The sequence below is a fragment of the Ochotona curzoniae genome, unplaced genomic scaffold, assembly GCF_017591425.1.
Source record: "Ochotona curzoniae isolate NIBS_2020 unplaced genomic scaffold, NIBS_Ocur_1.0 contig_2692, whole genome shotgun sequence".
NCBI lineage: Eukaryota > Metazoa > Chordata > Mammalia > Lagomorpha > Ochotonidae > Ochotona > Ochotona curzoniae.
The window spans coordinates 17,256,762-17,279,981 of NW_024465556.1; the positions used below are offsets into that span (position 1 = coordinate 17,256,762).

The following is a 23,220-nucleotide window of genomic DNA, read 5'->3' on the forward strand; positions in this document are numbered from 1 at the left end:
GCCAGAATCTGAGCCCAGGCACTCCAGGACGAGGCTCTTCACCGCTGGGCCAGACGCCGATCCCAGACCCTGTCCATCTTTATTATGGACCTTTTGTGGATCTGAGATAGCATTTCACTGTGCCTTTAATTCACATTTTCCTAATAAGTAATGAAGTTGAGCATCTTTTCACGTGCTTATTTTCCATTTGTGTATCCTCTCTGGAAAAAAAATTAAATCTTCTACTCATTTAAAACATTTGGCTACCTTTTTACTACAAACTTAAGAGTTCTTCACACTTCCTACGGACAAGGTCCTGACCACGTGTACCATGTCTCCTTCACTGAACTGCCTTTTCACTTTCATGGCAGTATACTTGGACGTATAAAATTATGGCCATTAATCATGACAGTTAATCCTACTAATCTTTCCATTCACCTATGCTTTCGGTGGTAGTATGTCTAGTGCTTTTTGAGGTGAAACTTCTACCTTAAACAAATACTTGATATTTTGCATGAGATAAATTATAAACAAAATCAAAACGGTTGGGCCCGGCGTGATGGCGCAGTGGTTTAAAAGTCCTCGCCTTGCACGCCCGGGATCCCATATGGGCGCCGATTCTAATCCCGGCAGCCCTGCTTCCCATCCAGCTCCCTGCCTGTGGCCTGGGAAGGCAGTCTAGGACGGCCCAAAGCTTTGGGACCCTGCACCCGTGTGGGAGACCCGGAAGAGGCTCCTGGCTTCAGATCAGCATAGATCGGCCGTTGCGCTCACTTGGGGAGTGAATCATCGGAAGGAGGATCTTCCTCTCTGTCTCTCCTCTCTGTATATCCAGCTTTCCAATAAAAAAATAATAAAAAAAAATATTTTTTAAAAGTATATAAAAAATTAGAACAGTTGAGAAAAGTCTCAATCATAAAATACAAAATTAAAACAACCATGAAAAAAAACCTTTAAATAATGATGTCTTGCTAAATGTCAGGCACCTGCCACGTAAGTATGCTTCAAAGCAATCCTCTTACAGATTAAGCAACAACCAAATTATATACATGGGGCCAGTGCAGTGGTGCAGCAAGCTATTCATCTGCAGCACTGGCATCCCATATGGCTCTGGTTCCTGTCCCAGCTGTTCCACTTCCCCTCCAGCTCCCTGCTTACAGACTAGGAAGCAGCACAGGATGGCCCTTAGTCCTTGGGCCCCTACACCCACGTGGGAAACCCAGAAGCTGCTTCTGACTTCCAATTGGCTCAGCTACAGCCATTGGGGCCATTTGGGGAATGAATCAGCAGATGGAAGGTCTCTCTCTTGCTTTAATATCTGCCTTTGAAATAAAAATTTTAAAAACTGTATGCAGAAAGTTAATCTGTGTCTTAGGTCACACATTTAAGAGTCAGAACTGGAATTGTTCAATAGGACTCTATTATTTTGTGTTTCTGATAGTATACCATTAAATGGCAAAATGGAAAATCAACCCAAAGACCCTGATGTGGCACATGCTCCAAGGGTTCTGCCCAAGTGATTTTGATAGTTCTGAAATGCATTTGATCTTGTTGATCCAAGGATGAGGAACTCCTTCCAGTGTCCATTGGCTGACCTAGTCTCCATTCGCCCAAATGACAAACTAATTTAAAACCTTAAAATAGGGTCTAGCTTTGTGGCAAAGTAGTTAAATGACAGCCTGTAATGCTTGCACACAGGGGCTGGTCCACTTCCAATCCAGCTGCCTGCTAATGTACCTGAGAAAGCAGAAGATGGCCCAAGTGCTTGGAACCCCTGCCATCCATGTGGGAGACGCACACGAGACCCAGCGTTTCACACTGAGCACAGCCACTGCTCACTCTGGAGAGTGACCCAGCGATGAAGCTCGTTCTCTCTCCTCCTCTCTGTAATTCCGCTTTTCAAGTTAATAAATAAATACCAACTTGCTTTAAAAGACATCTTTTTTTTTTACACTACACATTGTCCCAATGGACTCAATTTTGAAGACAGCAGCCACGGTATTTTACACACTGCAAGAATTATCTTACCTGGAAGATTACCCTTTGATATGGTATCTGTATCCAAATTGTAGGTATCCTGGAGACGCAACAGAGCTTTGGCTGCCCCGACCTGATCTTCATCATTAGGGAAATACTGCCTCTGGATGGTCAGGTTAGAAATAAAGCCTGACACAGGAAGAAAAAAAAAGCAGAACTGTAGAGTCTCATGTGTTTCCAAAACACAATCTTTATAGATTTTCTTAAAATCCATTTATTACCATTTTCCATTATATGAAGTTCCACATCAGTAAGAAAAATATTAACTTATTAACCTTCCCAGATTCTTTCTAATATTGCCTAAGTAATCTGAGCTGACCATAATAAATTAGATCTGTCATGTTAGGGTAACACTGAGGTTTTAGTTACGTCATAATAGAACATAAGCCTCAGTGCCGGCTGCAGGAATGAACACATTTATGAATCTGAAGGTGACATTCAGCAGCAACAAGTTACACGTTCAGATAACAGATGGTACGTGAAATCTGTGCTCTTAAACAGTCTGTTTCCTTTTTCTATGTACCACACATTATATAAATAAGTGTATACATGAAGCTTGGTGGAATTCTTTGCATGGAATGAAGATATACTAATTATATATTTAAGAAAAAGAAATAAAGTTAGATCTAACCATCATATGTAATGTTTATCAGTCAAGATCTGCTGTAGATAAGAATTTCTTGAGGCCTGTGTTGTGGAGAGTGAGTTACGCTGCCAGCAGAGCACCGGTTGGAGTCTGGGCTACTCTGCTCCCTATCTTTTCCCCTTTAAGGCACAGGGGAAAATACCCCAGCAGATGATGGCCCAACGACCTGGGTTCCTGCCACCTCTGAAAACCGTGGCAGGGTCCCAGTACCTCAATTGTGCCCAGCTCTACGGACTTTAAAAGCTCCTGGAGAGCAAACCAGTGGATGGAAAGTCTGTCTGTTCTTTTCTGTTATTCTTCCTTTTAAATAAACAAATTTTAAGACTAACTTTAAAGATGTACATCACAGAAAAAAAATTACTGACCAATTATATAACCCCTAAGAATGGATGCTAAATCCTCGTTTAAAAATAAGTTTTTAAAAACTCAAAAGTAGTTTAAAATTTTAAATAACACAGGTGTCAAAATTTGCAAAAAAAAAAAATAGGTATGACACTTTCCTCTCTTCTCAGTTATAGTCAGCCACAAAAGACAAGTATTTTTATGTAAATGGAAATGTACAAATGAACAACTAGCCAAAGAGGGTGAAAGTTCACATCAAGCATATTTTTCACTTTTAAGACCAACTCTTACTAGCAGTCTACATGGAATTTTCCACAATTTTTTTCAGAAAACAATGCTATTTCTTATACACCATAACAAAATCCAAAAAGTAGTTTAAATCCTGTCTAATATGGGAAAAACATATACATAGAGGCACTATGGGATAACGACCACAGATTAAAACATCAGAGTCTCAAGATTAACATAAGGAATTATTTCAACTTATTACTTCAGATTCAACATACACACTCATTTTCCTAAGAATCTGCTCAGAGTATTTTATAGAGAAACTGATTACAAACATTTCTTTCAGAACAAACCTATAAGCACAAATAGTGAAGTATTCTTTCAAGATTTCCTGTCCTATTCATACTAGCTTGCTTCCCTGCTCTAAGACCCTGCCAAGCAGTCCTAGAATGCTTTATCTCTGTAGTTCACTCAGCACTTGCACTGGTATGCTCTCTTCTACTTTTTCTTTCTTTGCCATCCTCATTCATTCAACAAATACTGGAGTCTTTACTGTGTACTAAGCATAATCCTCTCCTCCTTAAACTCCAGACTTAATTTTCTGTGTCTATTACTGAGATACTAAAAACTCACTCCAACTATGATTTTGTTTTTCTTTTAAGCACATGAACTCATCACTATTGTTTACCGCCTGTTTTCCAACATGTTATCTGTATCAAGTGGAACCCTTCACTTGTTCATGGAGCTGTGGGGTAATGCTGTGGCAGAGTGGGTAAACTGTGTCCTGGGACAAGCATCCCAAAGCAGAGTGCCTGGGACGAGTCCTGCCTGCCTCTGCTTCAGACCCAGGCTCCTGTGTCATACAGGGGAGGCAGCACATGACTCAAGTGCTGAGACCCTGCCACCAATGTGAAACCCTTGTTGCTGGCCTTGCCTAATCAAGCTCTAGCTACTGTGAACCAGCACATGGAAGATGGTTCTATAACCCAAGATTTATTTATTTTTATTGCAAAGTCAGAGATTCAGAAAGGAGGAGATACAGAGAGGAAGATCTTCCATCCACTGATTCACTCCCCAAGCAGCTGCAATGGCTGGAGATGAGCCGATTCAAAGCCAGGAACTAGGAGCCTCTTCTGGGTCTCCCACATGGGTGCAGCATCCCAAAGTTGTGGGCTGTCCTCGACTGCTTTCCCAGGCTACAGGCAGGGAGCTGGCTAAGAAGCAGGGCCACTGGGACACCAACTGGCATCCATGCAGGCTCCTGGCATGCACAAGCCAAAGACTTTACCCACCAGGCTACCACACCAGGCCTAATCAATAGCTTTTAAAAAGTGAGTTTATGGCCATACCACCCTGAACGTGCCCGATCTCATCTAAATGTAAGTTTTCCCCAGGCATTATGATGGCTGTGTTCTACCCCACATGTCTGGAGTCCACCTCCAGCTCCTGTCCCTTACTTGTTACAGCCCAGAGCCTGGGAGGTTCTGGTGACTGCTCAATTAAATGGATTACTTTTCACCATGTGGGAAACTTGGATTAAGTTCCTGGCTGCAGACCTCAGCCTTGGACCTGGGCAGTTACAGGCATTGGGGAATAAACCAATCAATGGAAGCTCTCCTTGGCTGCCTCTCCACTCCTCAAAATTTTACAAAGCATTAAAGGTAAGTTTACTTTGCTGCAAAAATGTTTTAAATCCAAGCATGTTTTTCCTAAATGCATTTTCCCATGAACTCTTTGAAGAACTCATGTAAAACAAACCTAATTCATAACACTAAGGAAAACACAACTAACTCTTTATCATTATCACTGAATTATTTTAAAACTTGTACATAAATTCTTAAAGCTTGAAGAAATGAAAGTAAAATGAAGCTATAGACCAAAAAAATCTGTACATTCTTATTCTCTATAAAAAAAAGTCTTAGCTACTAACAGCATAAATTATTTTTTAATCAAAGAATTGAAGAACCTGACTAGATTAACTCTAATCAAAACCAATGCACCCAAGCAATAATTCACTTACAATACTGAACACGATGCCCGAGAACCACGATTATCACTCATTTCAGCATTTCTTTTGTTCAGTTTTGGCACTTCTAAGAACACTGAGCGCACGGTCTTGCTCCCTCAGGCTTACCGTCGGACATGTCCTTCAGGACGAGGTTCTCCAGCTCACTCCACTCAGTGTTCAGGCGCTTCACCAACTTGAACGCATTCACAGGATGCCCAACGAATCCTTCGGGATCTTCCGTTGCTGTGCTGGTGAGCAGATCTAATTTCTCTGCCCATCTACAGATAAAAGACACAAAACTGCAATTAGTAACTTGTTAGAAAAAAAACTACTTGCGATGTTTCTGAATTAAATAATACCTATGACTTCTTCATAAAATAAAATTATAAAGGTCCTTTAAAAATCAAGGTCCTCCTTGGAGCGTGCCTCACATTGGGGACCTGGGATGGGAGAGAGGCTAGATGGGGTTTCTCCCTTTATTTCTCCCCTGACACCAGACACACGGAAAAAAGAATGATATTAGTGTGAAAACAATGGTATTACCCACTTTCCCGTAACCCTTTACCCTTTGTATCCTAAGTAACTAAGTAAGATTATAAAAAAATAAATTGAAAAAATAAAATCAAGGTCCTCTTACAAAACAAAATCTAACTTTGCAGATAATAAGGCTTTTTGTTTTATTTCTGCTTCTATCAAATTTATAGTTACTATCTTTATTAAATGTTGTTACAGGATCCTTCTAAATAAAATCTAAAAATTCATTTACTCATTACAGTCAAATAACTGATTATTACTCCATGTAATACAAATGAACGACACAAAATCAGTGCATGTTAGTTTTAACCAAATCTTTGCATCCAATAATATCTAGAAATTATACTTGCATTTTAAAACAAAAACTGGATACCTGGCTACTTATTAAGACACAGGTTATTAGGATTATCATCAACCTGAGTCAATTAAACAAGCTAGCATTTGAAAAAATATATATGAAGTAAATAATACTAAGCATACTGATTCTGAAGCATCTACAAGGGAACCTTAGGAGTGAAATACAAACACAACTTGTAAGCCAGGTGAGCAAGCTGACTGCGGTCACCAGCAGCAGCACTGGCAACCAGCCAGCCAGTTCCCCAAGCCAGCCCTGTCTCCACATCAACCCGTTTTCTTCCACATAAACCCGGGACCAGGCCTAATTTGCATTCTGTGCTTTTAGTCATTTCAACCAATTAGAATGAAACTGACAGCTCTAACTTCTACTCAAACAATGTTTAATTCAGAAAACATTAAGGTAGACTCAGTCACAGTAAATAAAACTCCCGTTTACTTTTTTATCTGTTCCAATTTGTCCTCTTCTGCCTTAATGTAATCTTTCAGAGAAGTCACCAGATCTTTCTCAGTGTAGATCAAGTCAGTCATCTGACCTAGAAGGGACAGAGAGGAAGGAAGTTATCAAACACGTTCATCCACACAAGTATTACACAATGCTTTAAGAATGATCAGGAATGCTCAGGTATGTTGGGAACATTTATCATTTTGTCACCTTTTTTCTACTAGACAAATCAAAGTCAACAACTTTCCTAATCATGAATTCCAATTTGATTTTCAAGCTACTTAATTTTGTAGGCTTGGACAATGCTGACAGATTGTCTTTTCTTCTGTAAGTGCACTTGTAAATTAAAAACAACACCATTGGGAACGACACAATGGCTCACGGGCTAAATCCTCACCTTACAAGCACTAGGATTCCCACATGGGTGCCAGTTCATGTCCCAGCTGCTCCATTTCCCACAAAGCTCCCTGCTTGTGGCCTGGGAGGGCACTAGAGGATGGGTCAAAGCCTTGGAATTCTACACCTCCATAGAAGAGATGGAAGAAGCTCCTAGCTCCTGGCTTTGGATCGGTTTTCCTCTGGCAACTAAAGCCACTTGGGGAATGAGCAAGCGGATAGAAGATATTTGTCTCTCTTTGTCATCATAAATCTGATTTAGCTTACCAGTAAAAATTAAAACCCTAAAAAAAGCCTAAAACAAAAACAAAAAAAACCTACTTCCCAAAGACCAGTTATTTCACTATTTTTACCCTCTCTTTTGTTTTTTTTTTTTTTGTTTTTTGTTTTTTAAGATTTATTTTTATTATTTTTTCATTGGAAAGGCGGATATACAGAGAGGAGAGACAGAGAGGAAGATCTTCCATCCGATGATTCACTCCCCAAGTGAGCGCAACGGGCCGATACTATGCCGATCCGAAGCCAGGAGCCTCTTCCGGGTCTCCCACGCGGGTGCAGGTTCCCAAAGCTTTGGGCCGTCCTCGACTGCCTTCCCAGGCCACAAGCAGGGAGCTGGAAGGGAAGCAGGGCTGCCGGGATTAGAACCGGCGCCCATATGGGATCCCGGGCGTGCAAGGCGAGGACTTAACCACTTGCGCCACCGCGCCGGGCCCAACCCTCTCTTTTGTTTTTTAAAAGTAATTTGCATAAACAAAAATTACATTAAAAAGTTTTAATTCATTCTAAATGACTAAATATGTTATTTAAAAGAATTTAACATTTTAAATCCTGAAATCAAGTGTCATAAATATATAACACTCATGATTTAGTTAGCACTACAACACTACAACAATAAAATCGGGCAACAAAATGAAGAAAATGTCTTACTCTAGACAAAGTACACCTTAAAGAAACAAGGATATGTATCAAACTATAAGGAACATTTTAGGAGCAAGAGGACATAGAGAGGTCTTAGACTCTACCTACTGTGTTTTTTATTTTTTCCTCATTATTTTTAAAGAATTTATTTATTTTTATTGGAAGTCAGATTTATACAGAGAAGGAGAAACAGACACAAAGATCTTCCATCCTCTAATTCACTCTTCAAGTGGCTGCATCAGCTGGAGCAGAGCTGATCCAAAGCCAGGAGCGTCTTCTGAGTCTCCCACGCGGGTGCAGGGTCCCAAGGCATTGGAATGTCCTCGACTGCTTTCCCAGGCCACAGGCAGGGGGCTGGATGGGAAGTGGAACCACTGGGATTAGAACCGGCATCCATATGGGATCCCAGCATGTGCAAGACGAGGACTTTAGCCACTAGGCTACCACACTGGTTAAAGGGTTTTTTTTTTTTCCAGATAAGATCTTTTAGAATGCAGGAAGTAAAAATGTTTCAGCCTTTGTGAACATGATATTTGCTTTTATTTATTTAAAAACATTTTTTAAAAGTACATGTTACATGCAAAGTAAGTCAAAAATTAAGACTCACCTATTGAAGTAAAAAACCCTGGATGAGCCAAAGATGGAGCAAGTAGAATCCCTGCTATTAAAATAAACCAGATCATCTTGGAAGACTTAGTGACACAGGCTCACACACCTACAAGAGAGATACAACCATCAATAAAAACAAATCCATAGGAAACATCCCTTACCTATTCTTTCCGCAAATAAAAGTCAAAGTCCAAGTCTAGCTACAGAATTAATGTTAATTTAATACTATGATTCATGTTACCGTGACATTTCAAGAAAAACATAAATGTACACTATACGATTAATAATTCAACCCAATTTTTAAAGTTACTATTGTAACTGGAGTAATTGAACAATAGTATTAATATAGCTTAAAAAGTTTTCTTGAAGCACTTCCCATAAAAAAAAGAGAGAGAATCTTACATTAAAATAATTTTGGTGTCAACATTAATGGCTTAGCAAGTTAATCCAATACATGTGGTGGCCAGCAACCCATAAGTGCACTGGTTCAAGTTTCAGCTGCCCCACTTATGACCCAGCTCCTTGGAAATGACCTGGGAAGCAGTCAGTGGAGGATGGCCCACGTCCTTGAGCCCCTACACCCCTGTGTGAGACTCAACAGCAGCTCCTGATCACAAAGCTTCAGACCTGCCCAGCCCTAGCCTCAGTGACAATTTGGGGAGGAAATCAGCAGATTGAAGATCTGTCTCTCCTCTCTCTCATTCTTTTAAGTAAATAAATTTTTAGGAAAAAAAATTGCTTAAATATTACCAATTCCTTTTTAAAAATAGGCAATTGTTTTACAAAAACAGAGCTGTTTAGTTCTTAAAATTACTAATTGGTCTTTTTCCATCAATACTTCAAATTCTAAAATAAATAGAAATAAAATGGGACTGGCACCAAGCATTGTAGGCTAAGCATCCATCTGCAGCACCGATATCCCATATAGGTGCCGATTCATGTTCCAACTTCCCCACTTTCAATCCAGCTCCTTGCTTACGGACTGGGAAATTACCACAGGATGGCCCTAGTCCTTGGGCCTCTGCACTCACATCAGAGACCCAAAAGAAGCTCCTGGCTTCAGATTTGCCAGTTCGAGCCCTTTGTGGCTATTTGGGAAGCAAACCAGCTGATCAATGACGCTCTATTCAGTTGTCATAAATACATAAATCTAAATAATCAATGTAGAATTTTATTGTTGATATGTGAAAGGGGGTGTCAGGTAGAAAGTGGGTGTAGCAAGTTAAGTTTCTACCTGCACTGCCAGCATCCTATAGGGAACAGTGGGAGTCCTGGAGGCTCTACTTCCAATTCAGCTCCCTGCTAATGTACCTGGGACAGCAGAAGATGACCTAAGTATTTGGGCCCCTGCCTCCCACATGGGAGATCAGCAGCTCCTGATTCCAGCCTGGCCCAGCCCTGTTCACTGAGGTCATTTGTGGAATGTCTCTCTCTCTAATTCCATTAAAGCTAGGCAAGTGTTATACTGCTGCTGGGAGAAAAAGCGGTCAATAGCTGGCAGGCATTCTAGGCCTGGATAATGTCAAATTTGTGTTATTTATTCCAGTGTGCCAGTATAGATGCCTATATTTTTTTAATTAACAAAAAATTGGTGGGGAATTCAACTCAGGGTCCTTGTTGCTACCGCTACCTCTGGGCCCCACCAGAAGATGACCCCAGGGTCCAAAATAGGGGTAGGGGAATGTGTGGACATGGGGCTGCTGAGAGAGTATCTTACAGGTGTGGAATGACTTTTTGGGGCTTCCAAGGACTGGGCCACTGTACTCCCAGGTAAACAAGGGAGCTGAGAATGGGTGGTTTTGAGGGGGGCATGTCTGGATCAGAACAACACATCCATCCACATGGGAGACCTGATGGGAGACCTGGGCTAGGCTTGTTGGCATCACCCACTGCCTGCCAGCGCATGCCTGGCAGGGATAGGCCACAGTAGCCACCAGTGAGTGTCGAGGCAGGAGAGGGGCCATCAAGTATAGGCCATGACAATAACTGGCATGTGAGAGAACCAGGTCTGGGGGCAGATTTTGTGGAAGACATTGTGGGTTCACCTCCATGGGTTTGCACGGGAGCTGGGGAGGGTGACCAGCCAGGCTAAACATGACCATGCACTCACGGACACTCATGGTAACTGGGGTTGGGAGCAGGTAGGGCTGGATGTCCAGCATGTGGACATCACTTGTTCACGCTCAAGCTTTCAAAATAAATCAATCCAAAAAGAGGGGTGTTCTTCTAAAACTGACTACAGTGATTTATGGTGGGGTAACTTTAACATACTGACTTCATCTAATACAAAACAAAAATGGATGTTAAATGGATAAATGGTGTGGTGTATGAATTGCATCTTAATGGTGCTAGTGAGTTTTACAGTTTTATTTATTTTGTTCAAGGGACAGAATGACAGACAGAGCTCCTAGCCACTGGTGCACTCGTCAAATGCCCACATTTGCTAGGGTGGAGCTGAGAATGGAGCCAGGTGCTAGGAACTTGGTCCAGGACTCCCACGCGAATGGCAGGAAAGCAACTATGTGAGCGTCTCTCTGGGTCTGCACTGGTAGGCAGCTGCAGCTAGAATCAGTAATCAAACTCAGGCACTCAGACACAGTGTGGGCATCCTAACCCCTCAACCAAATGCCCACCCAGTTTCTGTTTTTGAGTTATAGTGATCCAAAAAGAATAAACAGCCCTATTTAAACCGTATGTTCCTTCTAAAGACCCAGTCTTAAGTGTTCTCTATTGTGTTAAAAATTTTAAATCTTTATTTTAAGACTTATTTTTATTGAAAAGGAAGATCCAAAGAGAGGAGAGACAGAGAGGAAGATCTTTTATCTGCTGGTTCACTCCCTAAATGGCTACAATGGCTGGAGTTGAGCCAATCTGAACCCAGGAGCTTCTTCTGAGTCTCCCACATAGGTGCAGAGTTCCAAGGCTTTGGGCCATCCTCCACTGCTTTCCCAGGCCATAAGCTCGGAGCTGCCTTGGAAGTGAAACAGCCGGGACAGGAACTGGCGCCCATATGGGATAATGCCACTTGCAGGTAGAAGATTAGTCAATTAAGCCATCGTGCCAGCCCCTCAAAATAAAACTTCTTAACCTGCCACACATCTATGGCTTTTCCCCCTTCTAAATCTAGCATAACATTCTGTCTTTTCTCTCTGTAGCACTGACTTCTAAAGGGGAAGTTATCAACTAACCAACAGAAAGACTTCACCTTGCTTTCCCTTCATAATGTCCAATAGTGGACATTAACTTAACATCTCAGTGTGTCTGTCCCATCCTAGGTTGCCTTTGGTTACTAGGACTAGCCAGTTACCCTGTTCTTTTTGTGCCAGCACCTCTGATTCCTTCCTGGGTGACTTCACCTATGCCTCAAGTCCACAGTGAAAGCTCTCTATTCCACAAAAGCTAGAAAAGAACACCACTTGAATGAAACTTAATAAAAATATATCACCACAAAAACTACATTCTCAAAGTGCTTCTAAATCTCCTCCCTCAAAGTTGCTACAAACTTCCAGATTCTTCCAGAAACACACAGCAGTGAGACACACTGCTTTCTTGGCTGCCTTACAGTGACTTGGGGAAAGCTTCTAGAATGTAGCAGATGCAAACACTTCCTTTCCTGGGCTCCTGCCAAAGCACAGGCTTTTTCCAAATTCTGGCAGTCTAAAAAGTCTAGAATATTCTCACTGACTAAAAACATTGTAATAGGTTCCTTTGTTTAAAAAAAAATTATTTCCAGAATATACAAATGCTTTCACTTTTCTAATGAAATGCCAGTCATAAATAGTGTCTCAACCTTTAACTGAATTTGTATTTGCCAGATAAAAGGTCATTTTTCATTGTTAAAATATAAGCTGTCACTATGGCTTCCTTTTAATCTTTCTTTGTATTTAAACTTCACTGTGAACCAACAACCATCAGCCTGCAGAAATAAGAAGCTTAAGATGGCATTTTTCTCAGAACAGCATGAAAATTATATTGTAGGAATGATAAGTAGAGTTCAGCTACAAGCTCAAAGTATTGCTCATCAAGCATAAATAAACTTGTAACTTGTACCACGATTCAAAATAAATTATAGATGGATTAATCGGTTATACTAAATAAGACAAATAAATGTTACAAAAACTCTGAAAGCAGAAAACTTTAAACTGAAAAATGAAACTATCAAAACTATATGGATTTCAAACACAAAATAAGTTATATGTTAAAAAAAGTATAAATTACAAATGAGGAAGCTAAAGAAAACAAACCTTTTAAGGAGTTCATATAAATTAATGCAAAACCACTATGACACTAAAGGATAAGTAATTCTAAAAGTCATGTAAAAAATAGGAGAAAAATTTCTATGACAAGTTAAAACAGGATATCACTTCTAACCATCCAAGCACTAGCCAAATTCAACAATTAAAGTTATGTAATAATAGTTTCATATGTCACAAAATCCTCTAACTTCTGAAGGTAAAGAAGTAAACAAAGATTTAAAAATCAGTGTCCTGGCACAGGAGTTGAGCAGTCCAGGTCTGCTCTTCCCCATCAGAGTGCCCAGGTCTGAGCACAGGCATTGGGAGGCAGAGCTGGTATCTCAAGTAACTGGGTTTCTGCTGGACTAAGTTCCCAGTTCTGGCTCCGGTCTTGGCCCAGTGTCTGCCATCGTGGGCATGTGGGGAGTGAGCTTTCTCCTACTGTGTCTCACGCCAATTAAAAAAATAAATAGGGCCCGGTGGCGTGGTGCCCTAGCAGCTAAAGTCCTCGCCTTGAACGCACCAGAATCCCATATGGATGCCGGTTCTAATCCCGGCAGCTCCACTTCCCTTCCAGCTCCCTGCTTGTGGCCTGGGAAAGTAGTCGAGGATGGCCCAATGCTTTGGGACCCTACACCCGCGTGGGAGACCCAGAAGAGGTTCCTGGCTCCTGGCTTCAGATTGGCGCAGTACTGGCCATTGTGCTCACTTGGGGAGTGAATCAGCAGATGGAAGATCTTCCTCTCGGTCTCTCCTCCTCTCTATCTCTTTGTAATAAAAATAAATAAATCTTTAAAAAAATAAAATAAATAAGGAAATACTGTCTTTTTAAAACACCATATAACCCTAGAGGAATCTGTGTTGAATCAAGTTTTCACTAATACACAACAATCAAAGCAAAGGGAAAATTTATTATCTTAACTATACAAAAAAGAATATGCAGAACAAAATGTAGTTATCTCTGTACTGAACATTAGGTGACTTTTTTCACTACCTCTTATTTTTTATGTCCTATAGTTTTCAATGACAACAAATTAACTTCATACAAAGTAAAACTAAAACATCAACTCCCATATTAAGACATACTAAACCTTTTAAGAAATAATGAACTATTAACAAAAACCAAAAAAAAAAAACACACACACTTTTGATTACATTTCACTTTCTGACTGTAGAAGCTTCCAGATTTCTCTCCTTCAGACAGTTGAGCCTCCTAGGAAACAGCCCAGTTCCCCATCAGTGAACGACCTTGCAGAGCAGCACTGGCCCAGTCCTTTCCCGAGAGAAACACGAGGCCAAGATAAGGCCGGTCGCTGACCCGCACCTCCACGAACACGACGAACACGACGGCTGAGGGTGGGACAGTGAGGGCGAGAAAGCAGCTCTCTGGGGAGTCCTGTGACCACGTTCAAAGTCATACACAGATGAGCAGTTCCAAACCCGGAGACCTGATTATTTGCAACTATTGCTTTCACTCTATGAGCTGCCCAAGATATCTCGCAACTCAGCTGACACAACCCATAAATACCTTTTTGTTCTTCAGCTACCTGTAGTTGTATTTCCATAATTTGTCATAAAGGTCAGACCTTGTAACATTACTCCAAACTACCATGCCATCCTCTTCAAAGATAGTTAATAAAAAGGGACCTGTCGAGCAGAGTCTCGCCCTCAGCTACATCAGAAGCAGTGTACAGATCTAGGGTAGCTAGCTGACAGAAGGTGATTCTCATCTGGAATATTAGACTCATTAAAATCACACGAAAGGTATTCTGCTGCCTTTCCAATAAAAATAAAATAAATCTTTAAAAAAAAAGATTATTCTATCGCTTCTCACTCTTGGTTAACATCAAGTGTAAAATAGGTTATTCTTCAGGTTATCTTGTATAAATATATTGTTGACTTTCCAGCTCCTCTAAGAAATGATTCCTCTAATGTTATAATACAAGGTTTCATTTGTCTTAACTGTTGAGTAGAACCCTATTAGTTATACCTCTTTATCAATCACAGGTCCTTAAAGTCTAATATTTTATTTACAATAATTCTCATTTTCTCTTATTTCCACTTTAATTTGGTTAGTAGTTTACAAAGCAAATATTACAAGGCATCTAAGATTCAAGTATCCCCAAAAAAGACTAATGACTATAAAATAAGCTAAAGTAAAAATGTCTCCTGTTTCGGGCCCAGAGCAATAGTGTAGCAGCTAAAGTCCTCACTTTGAACGAACAGGGATATCATATGGCCGTCAGTTCTAATCCCAGCAGCTCCACTTTCCATCCAGCTCCCTGCTTGTGGCCTGAGAAAGCAGTCGAGGATGGCCCAAAGCCTTGGGACCCTGCACCTGTGTGGCGCACCTGCAAGAAGTTCCTGGCTCCTGGCTTCGGATCGGCACAGCACTGGCCATTGCGGTCACTTGGGGAGTAGACCATTGGACAGAAGATCTTCCTCTCTGTCTCTCCTCTTCTATGTATATCTGTATCTGCCTTTCCAGTAAAAATAAATCAATCTTTAAAAAAAAGTCTGTTTCATTTCATCAAATAGAATAAATAAAATTACAGGGTCAAAGTTAATAATAATCTTCTTTATAGTCTTCTTTAAAAAAATTTTTTTTTAATTTTTATTGGAAAGTCAGATATACAGAGAGGAGAGACAGAGAGGAAGATCTTTCCTCAGATGATTCACTCCCCAAGTGGACGCAATGGCCAGGGCTGAGCCGATCCAAAGCCAAGAACCCAGAACCTCCTCTGGGTCTCCCACGCGGGCACAGGGTCCCAAAGCTTTGGGCCATCCTGCTTTCCCAGGCCACAGGCAGGGAGCTGGATGGGAAGTGGGGCTGCCGGGACTAGAACTGGCACCCAGATGGGCTCCAAGAGTATGCAAGGTGAGGACTTTAGCCACTAGGCCACCGCGGTGGGCCCTGATAATCTTCTTTGAAAGACAAATATCAAGCAACATTCCTGACAGAACATGCCTTAACTTGGAAAAAAAAAAAATGGCAAATAGGAGGAAGGAGAAAGGAGGGGAAAAACGAGTCAAAGATCTAAAGACAAACGATGGACAGTTACTGATATTTTGGTTCTTGGTTCATGAGTGTTTATTATAGAACTTCCTCAAAGACAGATTTTTTTATTTGAAAGGCAGCATGACAGAGAGGGAGGAACACAGAGCCAGAGCATGAGGGAACTCTCCCACCTACTGGCCCATTTCCTAAATAGCCACAGCACCCTCTGCTGAGCCAGGCACCGCTGTTGGCTCTCTCACATCAGTGGCAGGCACCTAAGTTTTAGGCCATCGTCCACTGCCTTCCCAGACACAGGAAGTCCGCAGCGGGAGCCGGAAGTGGGAGCTGAACTCTGGCACTCCTGTACAGCATGATCAGGGTGCCAATGGGGTGTGAACTGCTAGGCTACGTGGGAGGCAGCTGTGATGGCTCACATGTGAAACCTGGGTTGATTTCTCGGCTTCTGGCATTAGCCCTGCCCCAGCTGGGACTCTGGGTATTTGAAAGAGTGAACCAGTGGATGCAAATGTTCTTTTTCCCAAAAAATTCTAAAAAAGTAAATCCCAAGTGAGCCATTTACCAAAACATAAAATTTCTGAACACTGCTTCTTTCAGGAAAGTCTAGTTATACTCTCAACATATCAGTCAAACCTGGGCATAGATTTTACAACAGCTCCACTACAACGTAAACATTGATTGAGTTGTCAGGATTCACTGAATTTTAAGTGCAAATTATTCAACGAATTACTACAGCAGGGTATCTGGCAAACAATCTTGTTAGCCTTTCAGTCTGTTTTCTTGTAAGAAACTGCAAAATCCAAGAAAATAGCTATCTATCCCAGACAAACCATTTAAAAGTAAAACAGACTAAAGAATGCTTGAAATTCTAATCTAAATTTCCTCTGAAATTACAGATTTTCATAGGGCTCTCATTACCAGCCTGACCACACCCTGCTCACTTGCTCCAAACCCTCGGTCAGAGAGCTGCACACTTCAATGGGCTGTCCCTCAGAGCGCACATCCAGCTGTTCCTCTTCCTGACATCTGTGCCAAAAACTTCCATCTTTCTGACAGATTGCACGGTCGTCACAAGGGCCAACAGGAATCCAGGCGATCACGACGTGCTCGGGATCAGGACTTGGCAGGCTGTTTCCACCCACAGAAGATGAATTTTTCCAAGACAACTAAGTGTGATTACTAACACAACTAGCTGTAGTTTTGTTCTTCCTTATAACTGTCATTTGTTTTAACTAAGTGAATTCCAGCCATGATTTTGCTCTCAAGAGAGTGAGCCACAAGTCTAGAACTTAAAACACAATGAGTAAATGTCTAATATTACGATGACGGTGCACCAATACTCAGATATCAGGCTGCTTTTTCCCCACCTTTCTGAAGTTGAGCAATGAACTCAGTTGTTGACCTGATGCCAGCTGAATAGCGTTTCAAGATTCATACTGGCAGTCAGCTCTATGTCAAAATATTGTCTTTATCTGAAAGTACTAAGCTTTTCTTAAGAACAAGGTTTTGTCAAAGACCCAAGTCTTCTCTTATTAAGAGCCATAAATGACTTCACATGCAGATACATACACACACAAAATCCAGCAATTAAAAAGCAGCCAGAGTTCAAAAGTTTAAACTCTTAAAACTAGCTTTGTTTTCTAATTTGGAGAGAGCTAAATCAAAGACTTTATTATATGTTAAAGTTTATTTTTCTTGCAAAAGGCAGATAAACAGACAGAGAACAAAGTGAGAAAGCAGCATCTATTGGTTCACTCCCCAAACAACAGCCAGATCTGAGCTGATCCAATCTAAAGCCAGGAGCCTCCTCTGGATCTCCCATATGAGAGCAGGAGTCCAAGGACTTGGTCCACTCTCTTATCAGGCCATAAGCAGAGAGCTGGATCAGAAATGAGAGAGCTGGATCAGCAGCTGGGACACAAACCCCCTATACGGGATGCCTGTGCTTGTAAGGGGAAGATTAGCCAATTGAGTCACCAGACCAACTCCAACTCATTTCTATATATAAAGATACATGTAAACGTATATTTAAAAATTTAAAAATTTAGGGGCCAGCACTGTGGCATAGTAGGTAAGTGTAATGTCTATGACGCAGGCATCCCTTATGGGCACTGTTAAGGGCATCGGTTCTAGCTCTGACTGCTCCACTCCAGGAACCCAGCTCCCTGCTTATGGCCTGGGAAAGCAGCGGAGGGCACCTCTGGGACCCTGCGCCCAAGTCTGAGATGAGGAAGAATATCCTGGCTCCTGGCTTCAGATCAGCTCAGCTCTGGTCAATACAAACATTCGGGGAGTAAACCAGCAGATGGAAGATTTCTCTAGCTCTTCTCTAAAAATTTGTCTTTCAAAATAAAAATAACTTTAAAAATCTACTAAACACTATTTAAGAATTTTAAAATGTCCATGCTTTTACTGAATTTCTAGATTTCCTTTACTGAACTTCACTGAGCTTTCTTTAGTAAGCAGTTTTAATAATAATTTTTAAAAAATCTACAAACAAGATACATTTAAAAAGTAAATTCAACTCATGGGTACAGTTAAAAAAAAAAATCCAATGCCAATCTGCACAGATTAACTTTACTAGGAGGCATAATGTTACCTTCAATTCCTTTTCCCTCCTAATTTCAACCACTTTTGATTTAAACAAGTTCTGATAAGACAATTTTAGTTTCTTTACTACTAAAGATACAAATGAAAAGTTTAAAAAAGAAGTACAGAATACCACTTCAGATTTTTCTAAATTTGAGGAATACTAGGCAAAGGCAAGCAATTCCAAAAGGAAAAACAGTCAATGAAACTTTACTTGTTGAAGACTGATTTTTTTAAAAGCAGCCATGCTATTTTAAATACCATTTGAAGACAAATGATATTCCCTTTACAAAAAGAAATTCACAGGCCTGGTGTCGTGGCCTAGTGACTAAAGTCCTCGCTTTGAAAAGGCACCAGGATCCCATATGAGCGCCGGTTCTAGTCCCAGCAGTCCCACTTCCCATCCAGCTCCCTGTTTGTGGCCTGGGAAAGCAGCTGGGGTCGGCACAAGGCCTTGGGACCCTGCACCCGCGTGGGAGACCCGGAGGAGCTCCTGGCTCTCAGCTTCGGATCGGTGCAGTACCGGCCGTTGTGGTCACTTGGGGAGTGAATCATTGGACAGAGAATCTTTCTCTCTGTCTCTTTCCTCTGTGTGTCTGACTTTGCAAAGAAAATGAATAAATTAAAAAAAAAAGGAAATTTACGTAAAAATCAGCCATATTAGAAAAAAAAAGTGCAGTTCATCCACCATACCAACAAGTATGTTAATTCTTTGGGAATACAGTTACGAAAATTTTGAGATTTACTTATTCAAAAGGTAGAACAAAAGAGGGAAAAACAGTGCAAGTAAGCAATCCTCCCCCCATGCTACATTCCCCAAAAGGCTCCAACAGCAAGGGTGGGCCAGGCTGAAGCCAGGATTCCAAAGTCTCTCCCAGGGGTGATACTGGTCCACATACTTAGGCCACTATCCACCAACTTCCCAAGAACTTTAGCAAGAAACTAGGACTGAAGCGCAGCAGCCTGCCAGCTGGCGCTCCAATGTGGTACACTAGTATTGCAAGCAGTTGCTTGACCAGTGGCACAACACTGCCCCCTTAAGAAAATACTCCAAGTGGACACTGCCTGATGACTAGGACACCCATAAACCACGCTGGAGCCCCCCGAGTTCAGCGCTCAGTTCTGGTTGCCGCTTCCTGCTAGCACTGACCTCTACGGCATTCACAACAGCTCCAATGGTGAATCTGTCACCCACAGGGAGATGGAACTGAGACTCCAGCTCCCGATTTTGGCCTCAGTCCAGCTTTGTGCATTGTATGTGGGCAGTGAACTAGAGAATAGCAACTCCATTCATCTCTCTCCCTCTTTGCCTCTCAAATAAAAATAAATAAATAAGAGCAAAAGATGTAAATGTTTCTCAAAAAAAAAAGCTTACAAAAAAATAAGTACATGAAAAAAAAACACTAATTTGGGGTTTCTTTTAGGAAAAATTAAAATGTTCTAGTATTGATTTTTGTGATGATAAAACAACTTCACGAATATACTGTAAGTCATTACAACTATACTGAAAGGACAAACTCTGTGGTACCTGAAAGACATTTCAATAAGCCTGTTAATAAAAAGAAATCCGTATAAATTCTCATTTGTCTGAGACTATTCAAGAATGGTAGTGCTGGGTCATGTCACAAATTTATGTTTAGCTTTGTAAAAAGCCATCAAATGTCCTTCCACAGTAGCTAACCAAGCACATTCCCATCAGCGGCTCCACATTATTTTCTTACTTTTTCTTAATGCCTTCAGTGCATATATATATCACTGTGATTTTACTTTGTAACCCAATAATAAATGCCCTTCAGGTTTATTTTCTGTTCACATGCCTTCTTTAATGAAGTCTCTCTTAAAATCTTTTGCCAAGTTTCTAATTAGGCTGCAGGCAATTTTCTAAGTTCTTAAAATCTTCCATCTTTTTCAGGTATACACTAGAGGGTTTTCTCTTGGTCTATGGCTCATCTTCCCATTCTCTTAACTGTATTTTTTTTTTTAAGATTTTTATTGGAAAGTCAGATATACAGAGAGGAGGAGAGACAGAGAAGAAGATCTTCCCTCCGATGATTCACTCCCCAAGTGAGCGCAACGGCTGGTACTGCCCCAATCCGAAGCCAGGAGCCAGGAACATCCCACACAGGTGCAGGGTCCCAAGGCTTTGGGCCATCCTCGACTGCTTTCCCAGGCCACAAGTAGGGAGCTGGATGGGAAGTGGAGCTGCCAGGATTAGAACTGGTGCCCATATGGGATCCTGGCACGTTTAAGGTGAGGACTTTAGCTGTTAGGCCATGCCACTGGGTCCTTAACTATGTTTTCAAGACCAGGAGTTCCTAATTTTGATGAAATCTACTCACCCATTTATTCATTTATGGATGATACTTTTGGTGTCAAATCCATGAAACCTTTGCCTGACCCAAGATCAGAAAAAATCCCTCCCATGCTTTCTTCCAGGCACATTATAGCTTTAGGTTTCACCTCAATGTCTGTCAAAATCTTTGAACTAATTTTTACATAAAGTGTAAAGACAGACAAGCTGACACTATAATACAGATTCCGTTAGTTACTTTGAAGGCAGTTAGAGGAGAGACATAAAGCCCTTCCATCTTTGGTTCACTGCTCAGACTGCTGTAACAGTCACGGCTGGGCCAACCTGAAGCCAGGCGCTTCTTCCAGGTACCCCCACACCGGTGGTTGGGCTCTCTCACACTGCCTGTCTCAGGCCATGAGCAGGGAACTGCATGGGAAGCAGAGCAGGCAGGACACTCCAACCTGGATGTCAGCACCAGAAGATTCCCTTCTGATGTTTAAGTACAACTGCTTTCAAGTTGCATCTCCTGTCCCCTTTGTTCATACCTGGGTAAATCAGTAGTCTTTCTCGTTTGGTGTTATTTGTTTTATTCAAACTATGTAAATCCCACACACAGACATCAATACACAAGCTACTCCTAGCCACAACGAAAACTCGTGCTTTATTCTGCACTAAACCTGAGCCCTCTGAAAATGAATAAAATCTTGGCTGAGTTTAAGGGGGGTAGGCCTTTACTGAAACAATGCAGGCACACCAAAGGTCTAGAGCAGATTCTACAAGCTTCATACACACATTGTGCATTTTTTAAGGAAAGTGAACTATATAACACTGGAGTATAAGGAAAGTCATGAAACTTATGATATTCAAACTATTTAGTAAATAATGGAAAGTAGACACATAGATGTATATAAATGTTCTTCATTCTATGTCATTTCAAACATAAGATATATATATTATTCTTCAAGGACAATGTTCAGTAGATAGTAATATTCAACAAATGGCTAATGCCTGCAATGCAGAATCAAGAATGTCTTTAGGATAATTTCTCTCATTTCTTGGAAATTAAATACTAATTCAGACTTTCTATACATATTTTTCTTATTTCTTTAAAATTTCAGGAAACAGTTCACAGTTGAAATCTTGAAATCTGGGCAACAAAGTAGGTACTGAAGTTAAAAATAAATAAATAAACAAACAAACATTCAGGGCCCAGTGAAGTAGCCTGGTGGCCAAAGTCCTCACCTAGCATGCGCCAGCATCCCATATGGACGCAAGATTTAATCCCAGTGGCCCTGCTTCATTTCCCATTCAGCTCTGACTGTGGCCTAGGAAAGCAGTCAAGGACAGCCCAAAGCCTTGGGACCATGCAGCCACATGGGAGACTTAGAAAAAAGAACTCCCAGCTCCTGGCTTTGGATCAGCTCAGCTCCAGCCGTTACGGCCACTGAGGGAATGAACCAGCAGACAGAAGGTCTTTCTCTCTGCATCTCCTTCACTCTGTACATCTGACTTTCCAATAAAAATAAATCTTTTTAAAAAGTCTTAAATGTTCAGAAAATCATCAAAATAGACAACTTCAATTAGTGACTGAAACTTTACATATCTCCCTTTTTACTCTTTACTCTTGGAAACACTGCTAACACACCCTATTCCAAAGTCTTAAAATCTTTAGAATCCACTTCTGTCACTTATGCAGACACACAGAAGGACATTTAGCACAGTGCCCCTATCTGAGGCTTTGCTTCCCAAGACTTCAATTGCTCACAGTCAGCCACAGGACAAATGTACTATCACAGTGCAGTGACAAACTGAGATATTTAGAGCACAATAGTAATGATGTAGGCAGCCTAGACGAGCCAAGGCGAAGCCACAATGAGCTTTCTTTACAGGATACTTCAAGAAGTTTACAGCATTAAAAGGCAGGTTTAGTAGCACAGTAAGTTAAGCCTCACCTGCCAACACAGCATCCCTTATCTAAGCAGTGGTTCAAGTCCTGGTTCCTTTGTCTCCAGTTCAGCTCCCTGATGTCTGAGAAAGCAGCAGAGGATGGCCCAAGTGCTTGGACTCCTGCCCCCACATGGGAGACACAAAGAGAGTTCCAGTCTCCTGTGTTCAGCCCAACCCAGCCCTGACTGTTGGAACCATTTGGGAAGAGAATCAGCAAGCATTGCTCGCTCTCACACATGCTTGTTCCCTCCCTGTCTCCTAATTGTGCCTTTCAAACGAGATAATCTTATCTTTTAAAAAAATTTAGCGCAAAAAAATTGGTGCAGAAAATTTGTAAAATGCATGCATACTTTTAAAAAGATTTATTTATTTAAAGAGTAGAGTTACAGAGAGATGTGCTGGCTCACTCCCCAGATGGCTGTAATGCCAGGAGCTGCTTTGGGACTCACACATGGATGCAGGGTCCAAGGACCTAGGCCATCCTCACGCTCCACCAGACACAGGGAACTGGACTGGAACCCACGCCCAAATGGGATGCAGTCATAGTGCTAGCTCCAACATGGTTTTTATATAACTTTTCATAAACTTGTAAAAATAAAGAATTCTCACACCATTAGTTTACTGATGAATTTTCTAAATCTGAG

General features: G+C 41.2%; 1 protein-coding gene across 4 annotated transcripts in view; it reads right to left on the minus strand.

Moving 5' to 3' along the window:
* P4HA1 (prolyl 4-hydroxylase subunit alpha 1) overlaps positions 1-23,220 on the minus strand; it is a 72,883-nt gene that overhangs the window by 44,716 nt on the left and 4,947 nt on the right. For 3 of the 4 annotated variants that reach the window (XM_040975933.1, XM_040975930.1, XM_040975931.1), the window contains exons 2-5: positions 8,495-8,602; positions 6,568-6,664; positions 5,367-5,518; positions 2,008-2,145 (exon numbers count right to left, since the gene is read on the minus strand). In XM_040975933.1, the coding sequence (XP_040831867.1) occupies positions 2,008-2,145; positions 5,367-5,518; positions 6,568-6,664; positions 8,495-8,570 (463 nt within the window). In that variant the 5' untranslated portion in view covers positions 8,571-8,602. Of the gene's footprint in view, positions 1-2,007; positions 2,146-5,366; positions 5,519-6,567; positions 6,665-8,494; positions 8,717-23,220 lie in introns of those variants that run through there. The other variant, XM_040975932.1, reaches the window with a different exon arrangement.